Genomic DNA, 27,288 nt, shown 5'->3' with positions numbered 1-27,288 from the left:
TTCTTGGATTTTTCCTACTTCCTGTCTGGCCATTTGCAGCTCCTGTAGTGCTGTTCACAGGGTGTTAATAAAGGTGGTAAATGCAAAGGTCAGGGATTGTGAAGACATACATGGCTGCAGAGACTCACTGGAGGCCTGGTGACTGTGCAGGACATCCAGCCTGTTGGAGAACAGTTCCAGCATTTTGCTCTAAAGGAAAGACAGAAACAAAGTTGGTCCAATAATTATGTACTAAGGTATGTAAAGACCAATATGTCCACAAGAGGAACACATAAGAATTTGTGACGCCTGCCAGATTCCTATGCAACCTTTTCTCTGTGCCACTGCAGGACCTCCTCTTTACTCCTCCTCTTCTCAGCTGTCTGCTCCTCCAGCAGCTGCTCGATCTGTGCAGTCAAGGCCTGCAGGAAACCGGGCCAGGCAAGTAGAGAAATACATACATAAATAAATACATAAAGCTGTTTAATGTTTCAACTATCATGTGCACCAACATGCCTGCAGAGATGAGAGAGTTTGACTGTTGTAGAACCAGTGAAAACAAAGCAGAAGAGCTGCAGGAGGTGCAGTGGAGTGAGCCAGATAATAAGGAAGGAAACAGGGAGGGAGTTGGTTGGGTTTAAAATATGAGATGCACTTAAGTAAGAGGTACTGAGGGAGAGATGGACCGACTAATGACTCTCACTTACTGCCACTCTCCTCTCACAGTCAGCGCTCTTCTTCTCCACTTTCTCCTGGTAGAGGTCCAGGATTCTCTTCAGAGTGCTCAATTTGTTCTGGTGATGAGATCTGATCCTCTGCACAGTCCACTCCTGAACACACAATAATATTTGTATCACCATTATTTATTAGAGCTCTCTCACACACACACACACACACACACACACACACACACACACACACACACACACACACACACACACACACACACACACCTCACCTGGTTCTCGCGTGCTGTGATCTGAAAGTTCTCCTCCAGCTGCTGCACCACATCCAGGTGTCTTCTCTTCATTGCTTCCATGTCGTCGGCGATCTGTTTTGGGGTATATGTTAACACACACACAAAAAGGGCTGGGTGATCTGGGCAAAACATTCTATCCCAATATAGGTGAATAAACCACATGGTAATCAGAATCAGAACCTACACCTCATGTACAATAAATAGCATCCTGGTTGCATCAAATGCCTTCCAGGGGCACACAAGCAGCATCAGGGCAGCCATGTGAGTGTGAGGAAGAACACAACACGGTCTCACAGTGACTCTGTGTCTGCCCGTCACTGAAGAGCTGGACACAGCTCGAAGTCACATGTCTAAAAAAATATCACTGTTTTCATCAGAGTTTGGAGTCATACATGTTTTTGTCTAGCGGTATAAAACTGATTCTACTGTGAGTATAAGTACATCGCTGTGGGAGACACAGTGCTTGTTCTCGTGCACATTATTTCACCTGTGTGATGCAGAGCTCGGCCGACTCGTACGGGATGTAGATCTTTACATCTCGTGACCTCTCAGCTTCTACCGACTGATCTGCGTCACTGCTATCGGACAGCTGAGAGTCTGATGAGCCTGCATGAAGAACACGCTGTAAATCACCATTCAGCTCAGAGCATGCACGCAAAAGGATATCAGCACTATCACTTTGTACCTATAATAAGTGTACAAATCATATAGTTAAGTAATGCTTAACTAATGCATGACTCTTGATGATTTAAAGCATAAATGAATGCAGGATTTATCATGAATTCCTTTGACTCACCATTAAAAATGAACAAGTCACGATGACTTTATGTGATAAATTCACACTTCAATCAATCATCAAGTAAGAAATGTAAACTCACAGTTACTTCATATGTTTATTAATGATTAATTGATTATTTGTACGACCAAATCAGCTGAATTCCAGTTACATAAAAGTCCCATGCATTAGCTCAGGCTCTGTGAAAGCAGAAAAGTACATATACTCATGGAAATATTAAGTTTAATAAATAATAAATAATATGAACTTCATATGGAGGATGCTCAGGTCTGAGATGTTGTTATGTAACTGGAATGCAGCTAATTTGGTCAAATATCATATGCAGAAACTGTGGATTAATATTCCTTACACGATGAAACTTCATATCATATGAGTCATGTTAGTTAAGCATTACTTGATTTGCACCCTTGATAGTCAGTAACAACAAGCTTCTGTAGCCTCCACAGCTTCTATACACCTGCAGTATCTTCCTCACCTCCCCACCTAACCCCATCATCATCATCATCCCGTTTCTTCATCATTTTACAGCACCTGGGTTGACATCTTGTCCGGGGTGTTTTCTGTGGTGGGGGCCGATCCAGCGTCTGAACGCAGCCCACCTCTTCATCCATAGAGTTTGGTGACGGATGACAGCTTGAACAACGAAGCGAATGTTGCGGGACAGTTGGAAACAGATTGGAGAGTAACAGGTGAGGGAAAGAAGAGGAGCGTCAGAGTCACACCAAGTCATATTCTTCTATTGTCTAATTATTTTTACAAAGTAGTGAATGTGCTGATATAAAATTGCACCTCACCCCCATTATTAATAAACTGTTTTTTTCACTATGCTTGTGAATATAGTATTTATAATAAAGTTCTGCTTTGTTAATATTTAATGCTATATTTAATAGAAAGGAAAATATAATAATTCCAACCATCCAGAATTATCCTTCAGTCATTAAACTGCAGAGAGCTTCAAATATTCAATTACATAATCATAAAGTTAACAGATAAATGCCAAACGCTGGAGCTCATGAATCGCTCGTCCAGCTCTGTGTGGTCACGGTGTGTGTGTGTGTGTGTGTGTGTGTGTGTGTGTGTGTCTCTTTTTACATAGATGCAGTTTTGAGGGAAATAAAACACATAAATCTCAGTGAATTCTTTTACATTTTATTTATGATGTTTAAAACATGTTTTACATCTTTATGATTACGATGAGGGATTAGCATGCAGTGTCTGTTTACATTTCTGAATATGTAGGTCATTTCAATAATAGTTATAATTTCTCAGTTACAGTAAACAGTTAGTCCCTTTTTATTTTTATGTAGAACTTAATCCAACAGCGTCGCCATAACGACAATATTGACACATTCCAGAAAAATGCCTGACTGTCTCTTACATTCCCATCCCACCCTCTCCCCTCTTTGTTTCCTCAAACAGGAATGTGGGCGTGCCGTCATGCTTTCCTCCCAGAAACACCTTTCAGTAGAGAAACAGAAAATGTGTCAGGAATTATCGAGGAAAGTTGGATAAAAACGTAGCTGTTTGGGTTTGCATTCGGTTGGAGGTTAAAGTGCAAAGGTTAAAGGTCACCGTGATTGTGTGTGTGTGTGTGTGTGTGTGTGTGTGTGTGTGTGTGTGTGTGTGTGTGTGTGTGTGTAGGAGGTTGTACTGGTCTGACCTGCTGCGCTGTTCTCGTACTCAAACTGTGTGTTATGAATGATTGGACGCGGCCTCTCATCCTTCTGCTCTGGTACGCTGCCTGGTAAATCCTCCAGTATTTGCGTTGACACAGCGACCCGTTCAGACCGCGGGGACAACACAAGGTCCTCGGGGCCGGGAGACCTGTTAGTTGTCTCCCAGGCGCCTGAGAAGAAATAAAAGATGCAGACGGTGTGGAAGAAAATTTAGATATGCAAAACAGATAAATAGACAAACTGAGTTTTTGGGCTTGGTATATGATAGATGTTGCATTTCTATTGTGAAATGTGGCATATATATATTGTTTATTATTATTGATGTATTCTTAATAAATCACGTCCGCTAACAACAATCGGTCGCTGCGCCGTGAACATCCACTTCGGCAATGTTCGGGCGATGACGTCACAAGTAGAACACAGCCGCCAGTGTTCGTCTGCGTTGAAGCGTCCAGCAAAGACTGATTCAATTATTACGAGAAAGAACGGACAACAATCGATCGCCAAGGATACTTGTGAAGCGATGTGTTGTATGGAGATGTGGGGCCGTCTCCAAATCTAGCTTTCTGTGGCCAAAATATGATAAAATGTCAAGTGACAAGTGCGTCGAACGAGGGCAGACTTCGCTGGACCAGGAAAACCGGGGTCGATGAAACGCAGATGCTGTGCCTACAATACTGCAGAGACCCCAGCACAAGCCAGCACGCCGACTCAAACACGTCCGCCGGTGCAGAGTCCTCCACCAAAGAGACGACGAAATGCATTCGCCAAAAGGGAGAGAGCGAAGGTAAGCCGTGCTACTTCTTTACTGTATTTATTGTTTCAAGCATAAAGCCATCATCGGTCTCGGCCTACTGTATGTAACGAGTTTACACCAGGCCCTATCTGTGTTATTGTTTGTAGTATTAATAACTTTAGCTAATTACACTTCATTAGCTTAATTAAGTATAGATTCAATGTTTATAACAGGCTTGCGTGAGTCTATTTAACGTTTAACTATCACCCTATTATTACAGATGTATTGAAACATTGGTGAATGAAGCCACTGACAGAACTGAGGACACCTGTATGATCAGCGACCATCTATTGGACGTCCACACTGGGGAGGAAGCTGTGTGTACAGTAAGTATACAGACTGTACATCATCTGTACATTACAGTTGTAGTACCAGTAGATCTGTGCATCATTTCGTAGGCTCTTTAAGATTAAACAGAGGATGGATTTAGGTGAAGCTGACCAGTGGGATGAAAAGCTAGAATAAGCTGCGTCAGGAGAACATATATCTTTCAGGTAATGAAAACATCTGGACGAAAGATGTTGGAGCTAACAGTAACATACCGCGGGGCCTGAGGCCAGTCAATCTTATAAGAACTCTTCACACAAAACATTTCGGCATCCATTTCTGCAACATCAGAAATGGGGAAGAGTTGCTGCTGACAGTAAATATAAGTGTAAATAATACAGTTCTGTGGACTGTTCAGGTCGATATCTCCAAACAGACCCGGCCACGAGGAACAATGTGTTATGTTTGTTCTGACAAGCAGCCAAGAAGCTGAAATATTTAAAGCTCGCAGAACTGCAACACATTGATCATAATCAGATACAGAAGTGAACATGCGGCTTTCATTACCACCAGGCAGATGAATACAAGCCATTGCAACTGTACAGGCGGTTATTATCAGCTGTTTTACACTCACGTTGTTTGCCTGCAGGGGCCACAGAGTGATGTCTCCAGACTTTCTTTCCCAGGAAGGTCAGCGAGTAAGATCCATTGTCAGCTCCAGAAGAGTTCACATACATTGTGTATATAACTGTGTGTTGACTGTCGCTACTGTGCTTGTTTGTCTTTGTAGGTGAGAATATTCTAAAATCTGCAGAGAAAAGAGAGTTTGAATAATTAACAAAAGCCACAAAGAATGATGACACTTTTTTTTAATACATACGCAATTGAAAATCTGCAAATATATTTAATCTGAACTCTTGTTCAACCCTCAAAGTATTTGCAGATGTCGATAAACTCAAACAACAGATATAAGCTTCTATAAACTGCAAGCTTCTCAAAAGGAAAAACGGAAAATCTCAAAAATGTCCTGATGAGTTCACAGTGCTGTACGAGAACAAATGTTACATCTCACTTGGCAGATGAAGTGATTTCAATTTGAAAACTGAAATGTGTGCATTGCAAAATGATCTACACTCCCATGGAACTGATCCAAAATCCAAAATCCAAATATGAATGAATCAGAAAACACATGAACGTTAAAGAAAGTAAAATCCTACCTGGTCTGAGAGCAGATCAGATCCCTTCAGTGTGATTCAGTGCAGTTTAAGTGCTGCTATGCTGACCAGGAGTGCAAGGATGCGTCAATGGTGATATCTAAGGGGAACCAAACTCTCAACAGTCTTTAAATATTAAACCTGCAGAGATGGAGTTTCACCAGCTACTGGCTCAAACCCCACAGAGCCCTCTGGTAAAAAGATGCCCCAAACAGTCCTCAGGTTTCCCCTGTGTAAGATACAGATTGTAACTGGATGCTGTCTCACACACATATAGTTCATACACACACACACTTACACACTTTACTCAGTCTCTGTTATCTCTGTTTGTTTTCCTACACATTCCTCACATAGGTGTTGTAGATCCAGGTGAACGGCACTGAGGAGTGTGAGGAAATGATACTCATGCAGCAAGATGAAGACAGCATCAGGCGTTCTGGTTTATAGAAGTTATATAATTGCTACCAGTGGTGGAATGTAACTAAGTACATTTACTCAAGTCCTGTACTTAAGTACAAATTTGAGTTACTTGTAATTGAGTGTTTCCATCTCCTGCCACTTTATTCTTGTACTCCGCTTCATTTCAGGGTGAAATATTGCACTTTTTAACCCTCTACATTTAGTTTACAGCAGTAGTTCCTATTTTCGTCTCAGAAATTACTCAAAAAACAGTTGTTAGCAGTTCCACCTACAGTAAAAGTGATTTCCCATCTAAACTTCTCTGATGGTTTTATTAAAATAAAGCAATATATTACAAAGAAATCTGAAAATGTGACAAAAGTCCAAAAACTGAAGACATTTGTGCATCAGAGCTTCGTTTCTTCTCCCATTAATCATCTCACGACCCCTCAGATTTATCTGGTGACCGCTTGAAGGGGCGCGACGCCCTAGTTTGGAAACCACTGGACTATAGCTGACTGTATATACAGGAGTTACAACCAGCTCAAACTTCAGTCACAGTAAAATACAGCAAACACAGATGGAATCATACATACAGACTACTTTTACTGTAAATACTTAAAGTACATTTAGCTGATAATACTTCTAATAATGCGGACCTTTTACTTGTAGTGAGGTACTTTCACTAAGATTCTTCTTTCACTACTGTGTCCATTTACATCCTAAAGCAGTAATTATGAAATAAAATCAATGTCGTGGCAATTGCTGCTGATTAAAGGTATTTGTTCTATGTTGTCTCGTTGCTCTTGGCCAAGCTCTTCTATGAGGATTTCCTTTCTTATTTAGACAGAGAGACTCATTTGGAGCGTTTGGCAGCTCTACCTCAGAGTGATTTCCCCTCTAAACTTACGGTTTATTTAAATAATTGTTGCCCAAAGCGGTAAGAAAATGATAATGTAAGAAAAGTCCAAAAACTGAAACCAGATTTGTACATCAGAGCTTCTTCTTTCTGCTCCTGTTATTCATGAGCGCTCAGATTTCTATGGTGAGCGAGTATTTTGAGCATCTGTTCAACACGTCTTACTTAGAGATAAATCCCCCCATGATGCCACTTTAATGAACAGCTTTACCCCGTTCCTCTTTTTTTATTTACAATCCAAACGCTGCCATGATCATATTCCACTATGGATGGACGCAGTCTCACTTATTGCAACTTCAACAAATAAAAAATAGTGGCATCAAACACACATGTATATAATTATCCCAACTGAAAAAGGACGTCTTTCAGCAAAGAGAGAAGTTTTATGGACGTCATCAAGGGCCTGTGAAGTCTTGATTGTTCAGACTCTCCCCTACAGTGTAATGATAAATTATGACTGGGCTTGAATGATGTCGTCAATTGTATGATTATCTTAGCTGGTAATCTCAGCAGTGCCTCTGTTGAGGCATGTAGGACGCAGGTAGCGTCAGGTCATGCCTGTGCTGCCATGACAGCATGCCCCACCCTAAAGAAGCTCATTACCTCATCGCACCAAAAGCAAGTTTTTTTTGTTGGGAATGTTAAGGTGGTCTTTCCCACAGGTGCTGTCATACTGAGGTGTGTGGGGACACAGATCAAACATAAACTGGGGTTTCACAGATTGATGAGAGGCTTCGGTTCAATCTGATGAGGTTAGAGTAACATTTTGCAAGAGGAGAGATAACAACAAGAATGTAATTCTGTCTTCTGGCAAATAAAACAGCAATAACATCAAACTTTTACTTATGATAGGGACATAAGGGACATATAACTGTATTATATGTGCACATTACACTGCTCTTTACTGCTTCTTTTCCACTTCTGGTTGGATGCTAACAGCATTTTGTTGTCCAAATACTTGTACAATGACAAAAAAGTTGAATGTGATCTACTCTAAATGAACAGCATATTATGTGTCCATGTAGACACCACACACATGAAGTGTTGCTTTATAAAAGAGTTGCCAAATAGACTACATATACTGAGTGAGAGAGTAACAACTACTGTGCTAAAAGTGTGCAGTGTGCAAATTATGAAGTATGAAGGCATCACAATCTTAACATTAAAATTAACATTAATATTAAAGCTTGGAAACTTAACAATAATAGAACAGATAATAAACATGACACATTAAACATTGTAATGTTGAATTGTAATCCCGTTATAAATGCAAAAGTAACATTCTTAAACACACAGGTCCCAGACAGGCATTCGTGATTTTACACGAGACCAACATTTTTTAATTTAATTTAAGATTAAGAGCAGAAACGTGATCATATGTCCTTTAAGTAAGCAGCGTGACTGTTTTGAAATCTTGCGGAGAAATTGTTTTTACGCACGGCGTTCCGTTCCGGACGCGTCTCCGTTACGCTCCTGCTGCTGTGGCAAGCAGAGGTTCAATCCAATGGCAGCTGTGGAGGGGAGTATGGGCTGGACCCGTTACTAGGTGGGGTTTATCATGAGTATAAATATACTCTCTCTGTCCCTAGAACAGCACTTGAACCTCATTGAGACACACTTCCTCCCTCCAAGGACACACGGTAAGACTTTTTCATTTCATGTATACAATATGAAATATGTTCTCCAGCTGTTAGTTTGAGAGTTTACGGAAGTTTGGGTACGAGATGAAAAGGAATTAAACCCCCTCTTTTAAGGTCTTGACTCTATAAGGGTGTGGTTGAGGAAACAGCGGCGATACTTCTCTGTTGTCACTCACTATCACTATTAAAGCGTAATAAAGCAGACCGGATCTCGAGCATACACTTTACTGTAAATCCCTATCAGAGTTGATCGTGGGTGTGGCCAAGCAGCCTCCACATGTTTGCGATTATTGAAAACCACATAACATAAACCTACAGTAAATATGCAGAGGCTTGTGCTCTTGGGAGTGGGTGAAGGGAAAAAGCAAACGTGTTCTTTGTTTCTTCTGCTAACAAGTTTAATAGATAAGAACTTTACCCCAGTAGAAACACTAAAGGAGTGAACATTTCTTCTTTGAATGCTATCTACGATATGTGCAGTGGACTTTGACTCATCTCATCTTCTCTTCTCCCCCTACAGTCAGATTCCAGCAGTCCCACCATGGCTTTCATGCAAGCCTTCATGCAGCAGGCGGTCTATATGGGCATGCCCGATGACTCAGTACGTAACTGTGTGGTTCTCTTCCAGTTGCTCGGGCCAACAACCCTGCTTTTTCCTTTTTTCTCTCTCTTCCTGTGGTATGTCAGGGTGGAAAATTTTCGTCAGGCAGAGTTGAGCAAGGGAAAGAGGGAAGTGTAGAGGATATTGAGAGACAAGAATGAATGAGGGGGAGTTTATAGGGGGAAGAAGGAAAGGAAAGGAGTGGAGCAGAAAGATAAGCTGATGATGTTATTAAGCCTGGGCTATAATGATGATATGCAATGAGAAAGATACTATACTACTTCTTGAGAGTGTGTGACTCATAGTAGCAGGAATCTGTGCCCCTCCCTTTTATAAACTCTGCGAATATGACAAAAAAATCCTACTTCTGCTTTCCCTGGTTTCTTAAAGTGAACTATGGGAACGTTGCACAAGGTTATCCTGCATGTTTTCAGTCTGTGCTCTCAGACTCTCCTGTTATTATTCAGTTCAGTCCGGCAGGGATGTGTGCAGACATTTAAAAGGGCATCGTCATGGTCTTTGGAGACATGGAGGTGTAGGGGCAGAGCCAGGAAGTGCCAACAGGGGGCATCAAATCTGTCACGATTATCTTCTTGATGTCTTTTGTATGCTTTAAGGTGGTGGAGACATCACCAAGAGCACCTCTTGCACCTAAGAAATTAGAAAAATGTATGTTTGTAACTGACCTCATGCACACCATCGGGTAGAACTCAAGTGTTTACCAAACAGACAATATTCTGTGTTTGTCTCTCAGGTCCTGAACAAGGAGGGAACAGTGACTGCAGCACTCAATTTCAGCCCCAACGGAGATGCAGCAGTCTTGGATAAGGCCATCAAGGCGAAAGGTGATCTTAAAATGTACAAAGTGCTTTGGAGCGTGTGGTAACATGTCTGAGCCTTGCTCAATGTGTCTGATGACATGCTGGTCCTGTAAGAACTTTAGCACCCTCTGCTGGCCATCATGCACCACTACTACTAAGTGTCTGTCGTGGAAATTATTATTATTATTGTTTTTCAATTAGTACAAACTTGAACTTCCACTGAATTATATATTTGTCTCTGTCGTACAGAGCCAGATGTAGCAATTATGTTTTTACTTACCATGTCCTTTGTGCAGGTGTGGATGAGAACACCATCATTGAAATTCTGGTGAAGAGGAGCAACGAGCAGAGGCAGCAGATCAGAGCGGCGTACCAGCAGGCCAGCGGCAAGGTAATCAGAATTAATCAAAGATGTTTCTAGGAAGAAAGAAGATTTTGTTCCAAAGAACACACACAGTTACAGACACACATGATCACATGATCACATGATCACATGCTCCCAAACTACTTTCTATTTACTCATCGGTTGTCATCTCGTAGCCTCTGGACTCAGCGCTGAAGAGCTCTCTGAAGGGAGATCTGGAGGAAGTGGTGTTGGCTCTGCTGAAAACACCAGCCCATTACGATGCCCACCAGCTGAAAATGGCCATGAAGGTACACGCACACGCACACACACACACACACACACACACACACACACACACACACACACACACACACACACACACAGTCTCACTTAAAAGGAACACTGATATAAAGGAATAAAGGACTTCAAGCTCATTTGAAGCGATGTTGTGGCCGAACCATCATCTGTTACCTTTGGTGCCTGATGACGTCCACCCACTTCCACATATGCATGTTCTGTTTTCTTAATGGGAGGGTAAAAGGTGTGTTTTGTTTGAATTGAGTCAGTAAATTATAATGTCTCTTTCTCTGTATCAATTTGTGTACGTATGCATCCCTTTCTCAGGGTCTGGGGACCGATGAGGAGGTCCTTATCGAGATTATGGCTTCCAGAAACAACATGGAGATCCTGGAAATAAAGAAAGCCTACAAGGAAGGTGCGTGCCGACAAATTTTAAGCAACAATTTCACTAAGCTAGTGTTTGGAAATGTTTTGATTGCAATTTTTTTAACATATTTTGAATTCCTCAAAGTAAATGTTGTAATTTGTTTGCCAAGATTACAAGAAGGACCTGGAGGCTGACATCAAGAGTGACACTAGTGGAGAGTTCAGGACTGCCCTCCTTGAACTCTGCAAGGTACGTGTGTGTCCACACCTGTTTCCTGTCTCGTAGTGTGTGTTTCCTGCAATACTTTTTTTACAGGATTTAGAAGAGACGTGTAGCACACACACACACCTATTCATTCACAGCAGGATGCATTAAGTTCTGAGGGGACATAACACTCCCTACTGTAGCTGCTACGGTGATAAACACACACTCCCTCGATACACACGCACAACACAACATGAGTGGACGATTGTATGGCTTTGTGTTTGGGTGCAGGGCCAATGCACAGAACAATCTCAATATGCTGAACATCCATTACATTTGAAATAAATAAAGTCAAAAGATGCCGTTTGATAAAAATGATGATGATACAGAAATTCATTTCATGCTACACAATTACATAATGAATCAGGCGTGCACACGGCAAACTGAACTACATGAAGTTTAGTGCCTCGGTCACCCCAACCCTTCACTTCCTGTCTTATAACTTTGTAGGTGGTCACCTTCTAATAAAATAATTTCTTACACATTTAAAGTATTTGTTGTGTCCAGCACGGTGAAGTTGCTCTGCTTGTCTTCATCACAGGCCAGCAGGACTGAAGGAGTTGTTGAGCAGATGGTTGACAGTGATGCCCGGGCTCTGTACGAGGCCGGGGAGGGGAGGAAGGGCAAAGACTGCTCCGTCTTCATTGAGATCCTCACCAACAGGAGTGCTCCCCATCTCCGTAAAGGTTAGCTGGCTACCTCTCCTGTTCAGTAAAATATTTGTTTCCCCCTGTGTTTTCCTGTGAGATTTAACACTCTTCCACTATTTCCTCTCCATCAGTGTTTGACAGGTACTCAAAGTACAGCAAAGTGGACATGGCCAAAGCTCTCGACATGGAGATGAAGGGAGATATTGAAAGTTGTCTCACAGCAGTAGGTAAAGGCATAACCCTCGACTCTTACTTTTAAGCTGATGCAGTGATTTATGCACAGATTTGATTTAAACTTGACCCATTTCTTTAAATGTCCACAGTGAAGTGCGCTGGAAGCCGGCCTGCGTTCTTTGCTGAGAAGCTCAACTTGGCCATGAAGGTACAGTATGCGTAGGCTACTATTTACAAAAGTGCATGCAGGATACTATGCTGACTTCCCTGACTGACTCTTTTCTGCCCATTAGGGTAAAGGTACCCGGAAAAATACCCTGACCCGCATCATGGTGAGCCGCTCTGAAATTGACATGAAACGGATCAAGGATGAGTACAAGAAAAACTACAGCACAACACTCTACCGTGATATTCTGGTGAGCAAACATCTGGACACTAATAATGACAGTAAACCCTAACTCTACATGTTAGAATTAGAATATGGCAATTCCCCAAATAATAAGTAATGTGAAGTTTGTATTAAAATATAATTGACACACTGCATTTTCTTTCCTTCAGGATGACACTAAAGGAGACTATGAGAAGATCTTGCTCGCTCTCTGTGGGGGTGAAAACTAATAGGCAATCAATGGGGATCAAGGCTCATACACCTGAAGATCCAGCAGCGAGCCCAGCTGTGGAAAAAACACCTATAATCTCTTGACACATAGTGCACCCTATGCTTTTGTGGAGAATTGACTGTCATGACATTTAGAAGATATTAACAGCAATGCGCAAAGATTAACAAGGATTAACTGCTTCAGTAGATATGTTCTCTCCAAGTTACTCCTTTTCATTCAAACACTCAGTGGACCAATGCTTTGGGGCAGACTGACTTAGCTTCTCACTCATTGGATTCTCATGTCTGGTGCTCGAAGAGAAGCTGAAGTCAGTGCAGCTGCCATCAGACGTATACAGATCACCATGTGCCAGACATATTTAGCGGCAGCAGCAGACTTACCCTTGAAGGAACTTGGACAACTTGCAAATAAAAGCTTTTTGTATGAAGGCCTATCTGAGTCGCCCTGGTTCTTTGCACATGCACATACATTACATTACATTAGACAGACTTGAACCAACAAGCTATAGGATATGTTCCCAAAAATGTATGCACTAATAGTAGTACTTACCATTATATTCAAACAAAGATTACAGAGGCAACCACATATTTTGGCTCAGAATCTACTGCAAATGCATAATCTAGAAATAATAATGTAAGACAATGTAACAAAGCAGTCTCAATTTGCACATACTAACAATGACTGAATGAACAATGAATCAAACAGAGTGGTTGATTTTTGGTGGGTGATAAAGTACAGTTTCATAGGGGACCTAAGGTTGCCAGGTTGGGTAATATACTGTATATATACTGTATATATATATATATATATATATATATATATATATATATATATATATATATATATATATATATATATCTTACTGCATTGCAATGTATCAACCAGTGTTAATATATAGAAAGCATACACTCACGTTTTGCTTACAAATATAAAACAGATACGACCTTTTCTTGGTTTGCCATCCGCAGAAGGGGGATTGCTGTCACAAAACCTGGCAACTCCATAGCTCATACAGACTACAAGTATAAACAAGCCGAGCTCCTTCTCCGGTTAGCTCACGCTAGGCTAACCAACTTTCTTTCTGAGTATGTGTTAAGATTTGTCTCATAACAGATACGGAACTACTTTTCTAATTGCAGAACAACCTCTAATAATATTGCCATGCTGTATAAATGTGTTTTAAAGCTGTTCGTGTACTCAGGTTAGCATGACAGCAAGCTAGCTAGCTAATAATAGCTAATCAGTCAGTTTGCAAACACACTTAATTGTTTTACCTGTTAGCAACATGTCAACGATGCAAAGTCACGTTTGTGTTTTGTTATACATTAAATGATGAAAACACACGTGGTCACCGTACTATTAAACATGTTTATGTCCATAAGTCATTTGACTTTGAGGAGCTAGCGTTAGCCGGGGGTTAACGTTACTGATAACTGAGCTGGGCAGCGAGGCAATTAAACAGCTGAGACACATCCTTTTAAGGCTGCTTGCAGGAGCTGTGACTATAGTTGTCCCATATTTCCTACAAAAAGATTATACATTCAGCATTTATAACCCTGAAACTGACACTGTCTTTTCATTTCAGGTCAATTAGCTCATCTGAGTAAGCCAGTCCATTTGAAGTGTTCTCCTTCAATCTAAACACTGACAATGACCTGACCAATGGACTACTGCAGTGTCCGCTCAGTTAGAGGGTCACTTGTGGATGAAGATCATGAATGATAAACTAGTCTTCCTGGGCCTGCTGTACTTCGTCCAGGGTATCCCCTATGGTCTCCAGTCCTCCCTGCTTCCCGTCTACCTGCGTGGAGCTGGTCATTCCCTCACCCGCATCGGCTTCACCAAGATCCTCTACTTCCCATGGGTCCTCAAGGTGCTCTGGGCCCCTTTGGTGGACCGGGTCGGCACCAAGCGCCGCTGGCTGGTGGCGACAGTGTCTGGGCTGGCTCTGACCTGCCTCGCCAGTGCAGCCCTGGCCCCAGAAGCACATATCTGGGGAGTAGCAGCAACCCTGTTGGCCATGAACTCCTTGGCATCTGTCCAAGATATTGCTGTAGATGGGGCTGCGGTGGGGTTGTTGAAAGGTCGTGGGGAGCTCGGGCTGGGCAACACAGCCCAAGTCGTGGGCTATAAAGCTGGATCGGTGTTCGCCGGCGGTGGGCTGCTGGCTGTGATTGACGTGGCTGGATGGAGCTGGATGTTTATGCTGCTGACGTTTGTGTATGCAGGTGTGGCTCTGTTTGTGTGGGGGGCCCCTGTGCTGGACGATGAGACTGTGAACAGAAGGGGAGGGCAGGCAGCAGACTCTATGTGGCCATGGAGAGTGTGGAGAAGGATGCTGGCAGTGCCCGGCACCCCTTGGACGGTCCTGTATGTGTTGACATACAAACTAGGTGAGTCTGGTTAATACGTAAGCGCCTGTTTATATTGAAATAAATAGACCCATACATTACTCTAATACTGAACAAACTCTTGTTAATGTTTCATTCTGTATCTTTGCTACCTAGGCCTAATATTAATAATGAAATTACTGGTATGTCTGAACCTTCCCTGAAGAGACGGTACTTTATTTTTCAAGGTGACATCTTCAAAAAAATAAATAAAGTCCTACGATATTCGGTGTACAAATATATAAAAAAGAAAAATGCAGCAAATCCTCACATTGGAGAGACTGGAACCAAAAATGGTAGAAGTCTTTGATTGATAAATGAAACGATTAATCAATTATCAGTTTCCAATTAATTGTCTTTCCATCAACTAATTGATTAATGGACTTATTGTTGCAGCTTTAATTATGTGCGCATCCTGATGGAAGCAATGAAGAGTTGTATTTCCTAAAATGTTCCCTTCTGTCCCGCTGTGAACTTTGGTTGTGTTCCTGCCTTCATGTAGGGCCCAGAGCTCACCACTAGATGTCTCTGTTGGTGTGTCCATGAGGACTGAACTCAAGATTTGAGTGTATTGGAAAAGTTTTGGAAGTTAGTTTTACTTGACAGTTTATTGTGTCCTGTACGCACAATGGAAAACACAATCCCTGCCAAGATAAAGAAGTTGTTTTTTAATGTCTGCGTTATAAAAGTATAAACCTAAGGCACTTGAACAAGAATACATTGTCAGTTTGAATGCATATCGCGCTCATGCAGTGCTCAGTTTTGTATGTGAATGAGTTGGATCCAATAAGAAAACATTTAAAAGTAGTTTTGGATCAGGTGTGTGTGTGTGTGTGTGTGTGTGTGTGTGTGTGTGTGTGTGTGGGAGAGAGTTTGATATGACCAGAGTTTGGTGTTTGGTAGCAGAAGGGGATTATGTAAGGATTAGAGTGTCTTTGTGTCTGTTGCGTTCAGAAACCGAAATGGAAGACGGCGCATCACGCTGATGTGTGTTTACGTGTGTGTGTGTGTGTGTGTGTGTGTGTGTGTGTGTAAGTGGGTGGTTGGAATATAATTGTCTCCTCACATTTGCATAACCTTCACTTGTGTGTGTTTGAATGTATATGCCTTTGTTTTTAGATTGTGCGTTTGTTTTTGAGAGTGTTTTAAGGGTTGGCTCAGTAATCGGATGAGCCCCAGCAGACGACACTACTAGACAAAATATGAAGGCTGGCTGGACCCCCTAATCTGTCTAGGGAGCAACTCCCCCCCCCCCCTCTTAACACTCTCTCTGCACACGAACACACTCTATCGACTGATGATCATGATTACAACCAGAATTACTGTAAGTGTTTTCTCTGTAGATTCATTAACAGCGTTGTCACTTGTTAGCATTTCCTTTTGTAGCAGTCTAAATATTTCCCACCTTTTGCGAGAAAGAAAAAAGATTGTGTAATATTTTAGATTAGGCCGGGATGTGCCAGCATAATTGCCTATGTGAGACAGTATTGTTTTTGTTCAAGGGGTGTGTGGGTATGTTTGTGTGATCTGCCTGTCTGAACAACCCCCCCGCTTCACAAGCGCAGACCCCTCTCCCTCATCTATCCCTAATGAACTCTGAGTTTGCGCTGGGTCCAACACAGTGGCCAATCATCAGGAGCCTCGTGTCTAAACTGTGACCCCTGTGCCATCTGAGGCCACAGGCATCATGGGAGAACTGTCTGGGTAGAATCGGAAGGACCGAAGGCGTGTGGTGGGGGGGGGGGGGGAGGGAAAGGTCAGAAAAATATGCAAACAAGAGGTTTTGGGTTGCAAATAGGCTCAAATGTTGGATTCAAACATTTTAATTTCCTGTGTGGAAACAAGCCCTGTTCCCTTCTGTGCAGTAAAGCTGCTAAAAACACAAATATAGCAACAAAGGCAATTCTTTACGTCTTTTCAGATATTGTAACTCAAGTGTTAATTACTACAATTTGAGGAATGTAATTATTTTACTGCACTTTTCTCATTTATATCAACACCTTAAACGCTTTGATTTAAAATGCTCTGTATTGCTAGTCAGTTAGTCTCATATTGTTATTTGTAATTAACTAAACATCTCTAGTTTAAGTGTTGCCTCAGTGTTGCTCACTGGCTCTTGTTGAAGGTAAGGATTCAGTAGCCCTGTAGGTCTGACAAGAGACGTGAATGATGGTGGACAGAGGTGGACACCGACGGTGGCTTTCCCTGGGAACTGACCAGGTGGACGAAGGAATGAATGGATGAACAAAAAAAAGAAAGAAATGCTTTGTCCTAATACGCCTTAACCTTTTCCTCCGAAAAGACAGCGACGAGAGATCATGGTGAAATGCACTCAGGTGCCAGTTGTTTTTAGATATATACAAGTTTTACAAAATATTAGAAAAACAACACAAATCACTACTCCTTAATGAACATACAATTAATATGACACCTCTCCAAATCAGTTTCACCACAGTTACACATATTGGTCATTAATTAATTAAAAATAAATGCATGCATTTGTTTCTCCTGCTTATCTCAAACACTCACACATACATACTCGGTGCCTACATCCTGGTATTTGACTTGGAACCTACATACAGTCCACAGAGCAGTTCAATAGACGTGGACGCCTGCGGAGGTGGATGATGGTGGGTTTTGAGGGGAGGCCATGGAGTTCTGAGATATGAAGGGAAGAGGAGGAGTGGGAACGAGAGAAGAGAGAAACTTAGGGAGGGAGTCGGGGGTATTTTCCAGAGGGAAAAAGAAGGACTGCAGGGAGGGAGGCTGAAGGAGGGGATGAATTAATGAACAACCACCACATGGTGCCCTGAGAGAGACGGAGAGCAACATGGCAATAGAAATAAACACCATGCAGAGACTTCGGGGAAAGATCTTTCTAGATGTTTAGAAATCTTAGTTTCTGACCACATGAATCTGAAATGATGATATAAAGTTGATTTTATTACTTAATGATGATGAGAAGAAGAATAAAAACATGTGCTTTCGTCAACAATGACATTTGATAATATTGACCTTTATTGTTTGGTGTCACTTTTGTAAACAATCATTTAATAACATTATACTTCAGATTTTGTCTCGAGGGTCACAGATTGAGAAATTAAATTCTAATTGAACACTGCAGTCTTTGTTTTTTCTGTCTAACCAACAAATAATGTACACATTTTATAAAAGCAATAATGTAATTGAGGCAGAGCCAGGTTCTTACAGCGAGTATTGAAACATTTACTCTAAGACTCTGAATGAATATTAATATTGCATAATTTCTCAGAAAATAAACATGGAGAACAAACTAAATCATCCCAGTAACCTAGCAGGTTTGGGTTGTAGTCATGCTAAATGTATTTTCCCGTGTCCAAAGGGCCACGGAGAACTCCTTGACATCTCGTGTCAATAGACTAATATACATCAGATGTTGTGAAGGTGTGTGTACACCGGACTTTGTTTACTGATATTGTCCCCACGGAGCCTGAGGAGCTGAAAGGTCTGTGTGCGTGTGTGTGTGTGTGTGTGTGTGTGCACTTAGACATTAGTTTGTGTGTGTGTGTGTGTTTAAACATGTAGTATGAATGAGCCTGTCTCTGTTTACCGTGCTCTCGGCAGGGAGCGATAATGTCGTTCTGCAGAGGGGGCCCAGTGTCCTCAGTGATCTCTCCTGCTCTGCCAGCTCTTTTGTCTAAGCTGCAGCATGAACGTCAGGATTTGACCCCACTGTCCTCGTTGACCTCTCACCCTCACCTCACCCTTATCTCACCCTCACCTCACCCTGATCCAACTGTGATCCCTCTCTCTACCGCCCATCATGCACACATGCTCACAGACCGTCACTCCTGTGGATAAAAGTTGGTGTATAATTAAACTAAGAGCGATAGCTTTGAATAAATGTCTTACAACAAGTGTGACCGGCTAATATTTGAGATACTTTGAGATGTTGCTACATCAGTGTTGTATTTAATGTGTCATCGGCTTTCAGGAAAACCTCTGGCTTTAGCTCAGTTTGATAAAACACTGACCTTTTCCTTTCCTTATGTGCAGTAAAGCTATCAGCTGCTTCCTGGTGAAATCCCCCCCCCCCCCTAAACCTGCACCAATATGTCCGTTAACACATGATTAATGTTGACATGAAGCATCTTTAATAACTAGGATAAAAAGCTCTGTGACGACGTGTTTCTTTAGACAACAATGGGCTCATAAAGGGTTTATTTAGCTAAGGAAGTAAACTAAATAAAGAAACACTTAATCCTTAGTTTATTTGAACAATGTTAAATAAACACAGAGATATACGTGCTGTTCTGCGTCAATAAGCGAAACAGCCCCTCAACTGATATCGTACGAAAGTGCGAGTGCGAGTTTGTTTTGTCTCCATGTCTTTGTGTCCGGCTGTGTTTGCATGTCTGGTGAAGGATTGATGTTGTCATGAAGCACGTTTAAATAAGTAGGATAAAACAATCCTGTCACTTCTCTTAATGTTAAGTTGTTTAGTCTTTCTGTGCCGTCTGCCTCTAATGTTAACATAAACAGAGTTTTCTTTGAGTCTGCCATCTCTCCTCTGTTTCCTCTTCACTAACCTCCTAACAATGTCTCTGTTCATCTGCCCCCCCCTCCTCTTCCTCTGTCTTTAGCTGTCTCCATCCCATGCTGCTATCCCATCTCTCCAGTCATGTTTAACTCATTTTCTTTTTAAAATAAATGCAGTCATTGCCCGCTCTACATCTATGTTTCTCCCTCTCTGCCCTTTTCTTTATTCTCGTTATCATTGACTATCATAAACTCTTAGTCCTCCACGTCTCCCTCTTTCTCCCAAACTCTATCATCCTCTTGTTCCACACTTTTCTCCCCCCCCCCCCCCCCCACCCCCCCCCTTCACTCTTGCTTGTTTAATCTTTGCGGATGTCTAATGAAATCCCTGCTGAAATGGACAATTGTTGCTTTGAGAATATTTATAGAAAGGAATAATCAGCCTGGTTGTGTTTGTCTGCACGCCTTCCCCCCCCAACCCCCCTCTTTAAAGAAATAATTAGTTGAAGGCAGGACTGTGAAAGCTCTGAGCTTTGAGCTAAACAACAGGCAGACAGGAACGGGAGCACAGAACCATGGGTAAACAACCCAGGCATCATGGGTACCGCTGCTGCCAATGTTTACTTTATTATGACTAATATGGTTACTGCACAGTTGATGCAGCTCAAAACAGTTCAGCACAGAGGACGATGGAGATTAAAATGTAAATAATGCACAGAGAGAGTGTAAGTGTATCAGTGGAGTGATAGTAAAGCAATAAGCTGTATTAATATTACAAAGATGGCATCTTGGGTTTCACCGTATTATAGATTTAAGAGTAAAACGAACAGTTTCTGACTTATTTGTTGAATTACATCACAATTAACCAATTCAGTTAATTGCCCTGCTCCGTTCCTTGTCCGATACTTTTGAACTTTGGACTTTCGGAAATGTTTAGATCCCACGAGGCGGAAACAATCCTATGCAACCACCACTGGAATATAATAATAGTAGTGAGTAAAGCTGCGAATGTGAACGTTATGAATGAAGCGTCGGTGCCGCCCGATGATACACTTTGTCTCCTCATTTCTTTTTCTCTTATCTTAAAAGAAAAACAGAAGTCATTACGCTTCCTATCGTCATTTTTTCTTTCATGATCACCTCGCGCGTCGTCCTCCCCCGTCTGTATTAATACGTGTAAATGACCAGCAGTGTGACAGAAGTGAAAGATAAGTGTCCTACACAGAGAATCCAACATTTCCTGCGTTTCTGCTGGGTTGTCACGCCACTGTTACAGCGGTGACACTCCCGTTCTGCTGCTGCACTTCCCTATCACTGGGAGCTTCTCCACTTTCTCTTATCATTTTTTTTATTTCAGTCTGTTTCATCTGTCTTTTTTTTCCTCCTTCTCTATTTTTGTTTGTCTCCTGGCTGACTGAGTGAGTGAGTCGTCGGTTGTGTTGCGTCGTCTTTGACAGCAGTCTGGGAGCCAAGCTGTCACTCACGCAGCTCCTTGGTCCCACTGTCTTTCTGAAGTCAGTCTCCATTAATATAATAATGGCGTGTAGTCGACGCCGCTGAATATTTTACTGTAATGTTCAGCAGAACATTACCCCCACACTCAACGCCTCACAGAGAAAGTCTTATTGTCTGACAGAAACTTTTTATTTTGACTGAAAGGTCTTTGTGAGGTCTGTTTCATCTGGAAGTTTTTGTGTTTTTGTTGTGTTTTCCTTTTTGTGCTTTAGGAAGAGTGCTAGGCCCCCGTTTGATAAAGTGACTGAGGGTATTCTTTTTCTTGTCAGGCATCTATTATTGACACTTTCTAGGAATAGGCCTAGGTGCGCTGCGTGTCGCGCTGCTGTATTTGATTCTGCAGTTGTCATCTCAGGGAAACCATGTTTTCCAGTCTTGCAGGCTAAACATTTTGCTACAACACACTCATCGTATTTGACTGTGATTGGAGAAGGCGTGTGTATTCAGGAGGTGTCTCACATATTTTCTGTAAAATAGTAATGCTTAGTCAGAGACATACAGTACATAATACAGGCTGTATTGATTGTATGTTCTGCCATCAGTGAATCTGACTGAATAACTAATACCCCTCTCCCTCCCACCTTGGATCTCCCTTTTTTTTGTCCACCTCTCTCTCTGTGTGTACAGGCGAGCAGGGCGCAGTCACCATGTTTCCTCTTTTCCTGTTGGATCATCACATGACCGCCAGGGAGCTCGGCTTCTGGAACGGCGTCATCGCCATGGGCTTCTCCATCTGCGGCTCGTCCCTGGGAGGCCTGCTGCTCGCTCAGTTCAGGTAGCCTTCACCAACACCGTCATTCTCATTATGTTATCACCGGCTTCGCCGTGATCACTTTGTTCTGAACCTGAAGGCGTTTCAGTGCTGCCATCTTGCAGGGTTTATAAACTGCATTACCACGCTGAGGGAGATTCCCTTGAAGCAAAATAAAATGCTTGTGAAAGGCAAATATCTTTTTTTGCATTTAACCAAATCCACATTCTTCAGTGGAACTGAGGCTGCAACAAGAAGTCATTTCATTATGTATTAATCTGACATTTCCTTCCTTTATAAATCAATCATTTGGTATATAAAATGTCCACAAATACTCGTCACAACTTCCTAGAACCCAAGACGACTTCTTGAAGTATCTTGTTTTGTCAGACAAACAGAAGTATTCAGTTTAGTCTCAGACGACGATGAAAACAAACTAGAACAAATTACTTAATTAAACAATTGACTGATGATCAAAATTGTTGTTTGTGTCCAGCGACTATATAATATTCACACGAGTGTGAACGTTGAGCGGCCCCCATGGTCTCACAGTATTTCTTCTCAGTGCATCGAGAGGGAGGAAAATCTAATGTTTGCACCGACTGTACAAACAGATTTTCCAGCAGTGGGAAACAAGTTAAGATGGATAAGGTTTAGTTCACTGCACCACATGTATCTAACCGCCTCACACTCTGATTACATGATACAGTACCATCATCATCATCTTCCTCCTCATCCTGCTCCTTTTCTTCTTCCTCCTCCAAGCCTTTGGTGTACACTGACTCCTTCTTCCCTGCAGCTTTTTTCCTCCTCCTTTACCTCTTCCTCATCACTCTGGGCCTGTTCTTCTAGTTTATTTTTTTATTTTTTGTATTGCTTTTCATATGTGTGTGTGTGTTTATGCCTGTCTGACTGTGTGTGTACAGTAATTTAAGTAAACATAGCCTTGTTTGAGAGCTCAGGGACCCCCTGCGTCTGGTGTGTAGTGGGAGAACAGCATGAGCAGCAAATCCATCACACACTCATGCGCACGCACACTCAAACACACACGTACACACCCTTAAGGGTTCGATCACAGGGGCACCGTGCAACTTTAGTCGAATTTAATTCTCACATTTACAGAAAGATACCAAAAGGGCTGTGTTGCAGTATATTAGATATGATTTATTACGGTGATTAAACATAATGACCGTGTTGAAACTCCGCTGTTCTCCTTAAATCTGGTATTTTAACACAGCTAAAAATCAAGTTCATGCAAAATTGTTTAAAATAAATTTTGTTTTAGCATGATTATATTTAACCTTTACATGTTTTTCCCCCTTCGGCACATTGACACTGTGCCATTTGTGCCTGACAGTCGTTACATAAGGTTTTACGTCTGCTTACACTAGGATCACATCATAGCACAGCCCTGCCTATGGCCAGTGTGATGTAAGAGCTATTAATAACAACAATGCCTTCGTAGAGGATGGTGTGTTAGTTCTCACACCGTGCGTTACTGTACACCTTAGCAGATTATGACTTTAAAGGGAAACTCCAGTCTTTGCGTCCTCTCGATGTATCTCAAAGTAGTTGTTTTTTTTTATAAATGTGTGACAACACTATAGAAAGAACTCTACAGAGGAATAAATGAAATGTCTTCAAGTCTCGCTCAAGGAGAAGTCTCCTTCTGAAATCTCACCACTGGTGAAAGTGAGAGTTGGAGAGAGGAGTGCCGGGGAGAGTTTGTTGTGTTGGTGTAAAGAAAATGTAGCTTTGTGTTATGTTAAAGAGTTTCAATGTAACGAGACTCGGTTAGACACAATAACTTTGTTTATTTCTCTGTAGGATCCTTTCCATAATAACAATCTGAGCCAGTCAGCGGACGCTCTGTCGCACAACACTGGACCAGTGTCACAAAAACAAACCTGGGAGGAGCGTCTTGTCACATGAGAACAGCTGGTCCACCTTAAAAGTCAGCCCACCTTAAGCTTGAGCCGGCGTCGTCGCTGCTTGCTTCGGTGGCAGATTGACTTTTTAATAAAGTCATAATTACTAACTCGCCGTCACACACACACAAACAGCAAGTTATTACTTTCGTTTAATAAACATCTTAAAATACATTTAAAAAAAGAAGCTTGTAATACACTGACAACAACATATAACCCAGGTTAAAACGTTTCCCTTTAAGGACCAGGATGATTTGAGATAGTGTAGGTGAACTTGCTTATGTGTTGGTATCTGTTTGTGTGCTTTCCCATACGTTGACTTGTATCACTTGCTCTCTGTCTTTACTGGTTTCCTGCCGTGAGTTTGGGTTTCTGTGCGTCTGTATTGGGAAATGATGTGTGAGAATCGCTCTTTTTCAGTCAGATGATGCAGATAATTCACCTTATTTGACCTGTAATTAAAGCACCTCTGTGAGGCCAGTACGACAGCTGAGGATCAGAACAGAGATTAATTAGCTCAATGTGTGCAAAGTAAAATTATATTTATTTATATATCTAGATTACATTATTATAAAATGGATATTTTTGGTTGTATGTACCCTCTAGTGTCAGATGAACACACACACGCACACACACGCACACACACACACACACACACACACACACACACACACACACACACAGAGGCTGGGGTCCCACCTTTTAAAAGCTCACTTGGAAGGTTTATCCTCCCCACCATCAGAAACGGCTGAGTGGTCAGTGAGTAACCCTTTTTACAACCGCCACTGGCAACCCGAGAACATGGCTATTCTCATCTGGGCCCGGCCCGTGTGAGGTGGCAGCCAGGCAGGTTCTCTTTCACACACAGAAACACACACACACACACACACACACACAGAAACACACACACACACACACACACACACACACACACACACACACTCAGCATCTCTTGAGAGTGCGTGATATGAAAGACTGTCATTGAGAAGGGAGGTAAAGGAAAGGGGCTGCAGAGAGAATAATGTCTTTAGCATGTGAATGATGCAGGATTGGTTTTCCAGTAAAGAGGCACGGAAAGGCTGGGCGGAGAGGGGGCGAGGGGGGAGAGAGAGAGGGGGGGGGGGGTGTCTTGTGCAATAAAAAGAATCCAGTTGATTTAAGTTCTGTGTAACTGGATATTTGCAGGATGTTCAAAACGTTTTAACCTTTCAGAATGACTTATGAAAGTGTTCACTGCCGATAGTCTTCTGCTGTCTTTTGAAAGTTTTGTGTAACACTCTGTAAATACTTAATCCCACACACAGGCGAGTGTTTTATATCCTGGTATTGGAGAGGGACTAAGTGTTTCTGTTGGAGCTAGCCAACATGTTTGAGTAGTCATCTGTTTTCTGTAGTCACTGAAGCAAATATTGAAGAAACACAAAGTGTGTGTCGTCGTGGCTTAGGGGTCTAAGACAGGCTGACCGTGTTGGAGCTGTGACGAAGTCGATCTACAGGAAAATATTGTGATATCCAATTAATTGGTTGTCATTTCCTGTCACGTTTCTAATGTCCTTGATGAAGTATAGGAACACATTCAGAAGTCATATGCATGATGCTTAAAAGAGCAAGTCGACAGTGAGTCTCAAAGTAAACAGCGAGACACAGTGAGAGCAGGGTCACCCAGGACTCGTCTCGTCCTCGGCAGGATAATGAAAGTAACTGGTAAACTTAGATGGGAAGAAGATTGAACTTTAACTGTGGATCATGGACTGAAAGTGTTTCACTCAGTGCTCTGATCCAACTCAATCAGATACCCTGCGTTGTGTGACAGGCTCCTTCTTGCTCACAGCCTTTTTTACACATAAATAATTACATGCAAAAAAAACAAACACACACAGACAGTCCTTTGAGTGGCAGGTATCCTCTGAGTGATTGGCATTGTTAATCCCTGATGTCACACAACAGTGTGATTGCACGTTTATATGCGTTTGTGTGTGCGTGTGTGTTAACCGTGATTAATTATCGTCCTCATGCTGGGTATCTCCTTAGGTTATTGATTACGTCACGAACCAAACCCACAGGGGGATGATTTTCTTACACTAACAGGGAATCAATTAGTGTCTGGGGACTTGTTTACTTAAGCATGTGCACACATGTTACTGTGTGTGTGTGTGTGTGTGTGTGTGTGTGTGTGTGTGTGTGTGTGTTGAAATAAATGCAGAAAGTAATGATACGAGCCTTGAGCCTCTGTCACACTGCTCATCAACAACACTCGTACCTAAAAGTTGTTGAACATCTCTCTGATGCTTGTTTGCTGCTCTCTCCTCAGCATCGGGGCTCTGATGCGACGTGTGTTCGTGTTGCGAACCATCAGCATGGTCTTCCAGAGCTCTCTACTCACAATACTGGAACCGTCACCACTCATGAAAGGTGAGAGACACCGACTGGGGCCCAGTTTCAACACATTACCAACTGCCATCATGCTATATAGTAGTTTATATTCGTGCTCCGATTGTAAATATGATGCAAGCAGGAGATGAAAGGACAACAACCTCCATCCCAGTGTTTGAACATTCATTCAACGGCGTTGGAGTGACCCTGTTGATCTATACCATGAATAGTGTATCAGCACACCACATGTTGTTTATTGAATTCTGTAGGTTTGCATATTTAAACGTTCCAGATGTTGATCCCATACGCATGCGGTCCTCGTTTGACCCGCTAGTCTCTTGAATAAACACATTAACATACAGGTGCAGGTGCACGGCTCTACGTCATGAATGTACAATGTGATGAATACACAAATACAGTCACACAGACTGTGATCCTGTAGACACATCAAGGTTCAACATAAGTAATGGTATAGGAAAAAGAAAGATAAAACATTGTTTTCTTTTGAAAATCTTTAGGTTGTAACAAATAAATCAAACCGTCCGAGAAGCAGAACTCTAGTAGAGATACAGTAATTGTTAAATAGATGCGAGGCAAACTTTCCGTCTCTTATGGAAGGCATTCATAATTTACACACAAAGAAAGTAACAGAAATGTTTGTATCGAGAACAAGAGTTCAAAAGTTCAAACCCTGCGTGACTGTAGGATCTTCGTTTCACAAAGTTACAGAAATTGTCGGACGCGGCGACAAAAAGGTTAGCATCCTCTGGCTCCGCAGTGCAACGTTTGAGTTCAGACGTTCAGTATTAATACCGCTCAAGAGGGACGCAAAGGATGTTGATAGACAGGTGCTCTCTCAGTTATTAATGTCTGAATGACACATCTGATTCTGTTACGCAGCCAGTGGCAAAGCTTTTGGGATTCAGATCCGCACCATTTATCTGAGTCGTCTGTTCCCCTATCAAGCCTCTCAGAATGCAAGTTGAGGCCTCCCCCCCCCCCCCT

General features: G+C 42.0%; 2 protein-coding genes across 2 annotated transcripts in view; both read left to right on the top strand.

Moving 5' to 3' along the window:
• Positions 1–8,587: 8,587 nt before the first annotated feature.
• Positions 8,588–13,239, top strand: anxa1a (annexin A1a). Its single transcript, XM_029439274.1, has 12 exons — positions 8,588–8,665; positions 9,186–9,266; positions 10,021–10,111; positions 10,384–10,478; positions 10,628–10,741; positions 11,058–11,148; positions 11,270–11,349; positions 11,906–12,050; positions 12,146–12,241; positions 12,338–12,396; positions 12,482–12,604; positions 12,747–13,239. Exons 2-12 carry the CDS (start codon positions 9,207–9,209, stop codon positions 12,804–12,806), a joined length of 1,014 nt encoding a protein of 337 aa, XP_029295134.1. The 5' UTR covers positions 8,588–8,665; positions 9,186–9,206; the 3' UTR covers positions 12,807–13,239.
• Positions 13,240–13,772: 533 nt separating this feature from the next.
• The window catches only part of mfsd3 (major facilitator superfamily domain containing 3), a 20,048-nt gene continuing 6,532 nt past the window's right edge, over positions 13,773–27,288 (top strand). Inside the window, exons 1-4 of the mRNA XM_029439273.1 lie at positions 13,773–13,893; positions 14,394–15,201; positions 21,859–22,006; positions 26,222–26,322. Coding sequence (XP_029295133.1) covers positions 14,514–15,201; positions 21,859–22,006; positions 26,222–26,322 — 937 coding nt within the window. The 5' untranslated portion in view covers positions 13,773–13,893; positions 14,394–14,513. The remainder of the gene's footprint in view (positions 13,894–14,393; positions 15,202–21,858; positions 22,007–26,221; positions 26,323–27,288) is intronic.

Source organism: Cottoperca gobio, chromosome 9 (genome assembly GCF_900634415.1).
Source record: "Cottoperca gobio chromosome 9, fCotGob3.1, whole genome shotgun sequence".
NCBI lineage: Eukaryota > Metazoa > Chordata > Actinopteri > Perciformes > Bovichtidae > Cottoperca > Cottoperca gobio.
The sequence above is the reverse complement of the archived record's forward strand: the minus strand, read 5'-3'. Positions and strand labels throughout refer to the sequence as shown.

Coding starts and splice junctions, on each gene's coding strand:
- anxa1a (XM_029439274.1), top strand. CDS start 9,207: ATGGCTTTCATGCAAGCCTTCATGCAGCAGGCGGTCTATATGGGCATG. Junction 10,742..11,057: donor AGCTGAAAATGGCCATGAAG/GTACACGCACAC, acceptor TCCCTTTCTCAG/GGTCTGGGGACCGATGAGGA. Junction 12,605..12,746: donor CACTCTACCGTGATATTCTG/GTGAGCAAACAT, acceptor TCTTTCCTTCAG/GATGACACTAAAGGAGACTA.